Raw genomic sequence first — 3,650 nt, forward strand, 5'->3', positions numbered from 1 at the left:
AGGTGAAACGTTTGTTCCAGTAAGTTTGTGTTTATTTGGGAGTGGATCATGACGCTGTGTTCAGGCTGAACTGTGACCCGGCCCCTCAGAGCTTCCTCCTTCAGCTCTTATTTCTTCACTTTAAAGGTGAAAACCCGTTGGAACCGGACACACAGTCATTCCAACTAAACCATCGCCTCAAATTCAACAAAAACATTGAAATTTTGTTTGAGAAATTATCTTTATTTAAAGCGGAAAAAAGCCATTAAAGCTCATTTTCAGTTTAGGAGCAAAGTTCTCGCCCTCATGTTGGAAAACATCATTTCAACATCAAACATGGTCCTCAGAGTAGATGAAACAACACTATGGACAGAAATGTCTGCAGCTGTTTTAAAGAAAAACATAACTGATATGTTTTAAACATGCTACAGAATACAACAATTATTGTTGCCTTTCATGTGTTGTTAAACATAAAACCATATATTCAGGACAATTATTTAAAGTATACATTTTAGACAACAGAAAAAATTGCACTATCAGGTTATTGTATTTTATAAAGAATATTATTTTCCAAAAATCATGATATATTGGCACGTATTAAGAAATTGTATATTTCCTATTCAATCATATTCCTAAATATATTCAGTTTGAAGGGAAATGAACCCGACTCTCACTGGTGCTGGTGCAGAGGAGCAGCCGGATGAGGACCCGAAGGAGGCTTCACTCCTCGTAGAGCACCTGGTCCACCGGCTGGTCGTGGGGGTCCGTGGGGACCTCCGTACAGAGCTGCTCCCTGAACGCCAGAGCGATGGTGTATGGCCCCGCCTCCTCACCGCGCCGCCGGCAGCGCTGCAGGTATGTGTCGTAGAAGCCACGCCCCCTGCCCAGCCGCCGCCCCGACCGGTCGAAGCCCAGCCCCGGCATCAGGACCAGGTCCAGACCCCCTGGACCGGGACCAGAGCACAGAGAGGCCTGAGGAGACGTTCTGGACCAGGTTCCTTGAAGATGCTTAATTCGCCAACATATTATTTTTATATATATATATATATATATATATATATATATATATATATATATATATATATATATATATAATAACTCAGAAATAGACATTTGGGGTAATAATGTAAGAATATACAAAGTCTGAATCCATTTCAGGGTCAGAACTTACTAAGTAGACATCAATAAGAAGTTGAATATTATTCATGTCCCAAAACAATAAATGGATTTCCTTTTGCATAATATAGTAAATATATGTATTTTAAATGGACAGAGGAATCAATTTTTCTGCTACGATATTGGTCTTAAATTTGGATAAAAACAGCACTCAGCTTTTGACTGAGACCTGAGACTTTCAGTCTTCTCAGTTTTCTCCCTGTGCTTCTTTTAACAATCACATAGTTTAATCTTGAATAAAATGTCAATTCTTAGGGGGGGACGGTAGCTCAGGAGGTAGAGCTGGTGGTCTAGTGATGGTGGTGGTTGCTGGTTGGATCCCAGGCTCCTCCTGCTAGCATGCTGTAGTGTCCTTGAGCAAGACACTTAACCCCTAATTGCTCCTGATGGCTGCGTCCGTCGGTGTTTGAATAATTGTAAGTCGCTTTGGATAAAAGCGTCTGCTAAATGAAATGTAATGTAATTCAATAAAGTCCCAAATATTTACAATATAAAATAGTTGAAAGACAAAAATTCCCGTCAGGACAGAACAGAACCTATAAAATGCAAATCATCTGAGGAAATAAAATGTCAGAAAAAAAATAACTGATCTCTCTCACTTGAGTCCAATTCTGAATTCCCCTCAGAGGACAATAATGCAGATTTCATTTTATCTTACACACCACACAAAGTTCTTCAGTTGCTTCATATTCACCATTTAAGAAATAAGCCAAATTCCAGACAAACCTTGATGCAGGAACCAGGAACCTGACGTCGTGTGGTTTGAATCACTGTGTTTGTGTTTTGTGTGTGTGTGTGTGTGTGTGTGTGTGTGTGTGTGTGTGTACCTGTGTCCAGCGCCTCCTCCCTGCTGGTGTCGCCCCCTGCTGGCTGCTGGATGTTCCAGGCGGTGCGTGGCAGCGTCTCCAGGTCCTGCAGGTCCCTGAGCAGCAGCATGTCCATGTGGCTGCTGCTGCTGTCGTAGCGGGGGACGAAGCAGGTCTTCTTCTGCTGGAACACGTCGTGGAGGATCTGCTCCGTGTGCACCTCGTCGTGCATGCTGAGGAACACGGCGATGCGCTGGCTGCTCACGTACCTTGGGTGTTTGAGGAGCTGAGAGGGAGCGATGGAGGAGCGAGTTGAGCTCAGCTCCTGGAGCTTCAGCATTTGTTGTTTATCATTATTATCTTTGAATATATTGTTTTTTTTACTTTATTTGAGTGAGAAATAAAACAGGGCATGTTATATTAAATAATACGACTAATGTCAGAGAAAATGATTTATACTATGGAGCCATAACAACAAAAATATGTTATATTATTACATCATAACCATGAATCTGCTCCCAGAGGAACATGAGGGTCCTGGGGGGCGGCCTCACTGGGGGGTCCCAGCCCCCCTGAGCTGGCTGCTCTCCCTCTCCGGTTTCACCCGTTTGAACCCTGAATGTGTGAGAAGGAGGGAACTGGACTGAACAGAACCTTGTGCCGAACCCCAGCAGGTCCAGGTCCATACAGACCTCCGGGATCGGACCCAATCAACTCCGGGAACGTGAAGCTTGAGCCTCTGAAGGAAAACCTACAGTTCTCCCTGACTCTGTGATGGTTTGAAAAACATCCCACAATGACAACCTCCCACCTGCATGTCAGCAGAACAGAACAGAACAGAACAGAACAGAACAGAACAGAACAGAACAGAACAGAACAGAACAGAACAGAACAGAACGCAGGGGGTCAACGGGGACCAGCTGCAGGTGGGTCCAGAAGCCACCAAACTGAGCAGAAAGCCCCTGGAAAAAGAAGCAGAGCAGCCTCCGTGCCCCCGCGTCCAGGTCCGGCACCGGAACCGGGTCCTCACCATCTCACAAACCGCCCGGGACTGTCTCTCCTTCTCCTGGTCGCTCAGCGCCGCCACGCGTCGCTTGAGCTCCTTCCTCAGCGCCTGCTTGGCTGCGCGCAGAGCGGCCATGTTGCTCCGTCAGGCCCAACGGGCGCAGGTGGAGACTTCCGGAAAGGGCGTGTCTGACCGGAAAAGGGTCACATCTGATCCGTGTCGTTCAAATCAATGGGGAAATGTCCGTTTTCCTTCTGTAGTCATCTTTTTTTTCTGGTATTCTGACATTAATTACGATGCAAATATATCGTCCTTGTTGCCATTGTTTTTGAAAATCGGATGCAAAGCTGTTAGAAACCCGTTAGTGTAAAACCCCTGAAATGTTAACCGGCCAACGGGGGTCGCACAATGTGACGTCCCTGAGCGTTTCAAAGCGGTATAAAAGGAATATTAATAATCAAAATAATATGCTGATTCAAAAAAGATCGTTTGGTGAAATATGCGAGTTGTTTACGTCACCTCAGTGTCAAAAAAGAAAACAAGATTATGCGGACACGTCATCTGAAGGTTTCGCTGAGAAAATCAGTTGCTACGCAACCGTGTTTAGTGTTTAAACCGTGACGTCATATCAAGGCGACAGCCTCCGTCAGGCTCAGCGCTCTGAATAAAGTCACTTTTTTAAT

The 3,650-nt window shown here is 45.0% G+C and overlaps 1 protein-coding gene across 2 annotated transcripts; it reads right to left on the reverse strand.

Moving 5' to 3' along the window:
- Positions 1–207: 207 nt before the first annotated feature.
- mthfs (5,10-methenyltetrahydrofolate synthetase (5-formyltetrahydrofolate cyclo-ligase)) lies at positions 208–3,123 on the reverse strand. 2 transcript variants are annotated; one of them, XM_079998017.1, is made up of 3 exons: positions 2,992–3,123; positions 1,983–2,247; positions 208–923 (listed from the first exon to the last, which is right to left on the reverse strand). In XM_079998017.1, exons 1-3 carry the CDS (start codon positions 3,100–3,102, stop codon positions 700–702), a joined length of 600 nt encoding a protein of 199 aa, XP_079854143.1. In that variant the 5' UTR covers positions 3,103–3,123; the 3' UTR covers positions 208–699. The 2 variants fall into 2 exon arrangements, with proteins under 2 accessions (XP_079854143.1, XP_079854142.1); XM_079998016.1 differs by lacking the exon at positions 2,992–3,123 and adding an exon at positions 2,459–2,985.
- Between the last annotated feature and the right edge of the window lie 527 nt (positions 3,124–3,650).

Source organism: Zeus faber (assembly GCF_960531495.2).
Source record: "Zeus faber genome assembly, chromosome: 3".
Classification (NCBI taxonomy): Eukaryota; Metazoa; Chordata; class Actinopteri; order Zeiformes; family Zeidae; genus Zeus; species Zeus faber.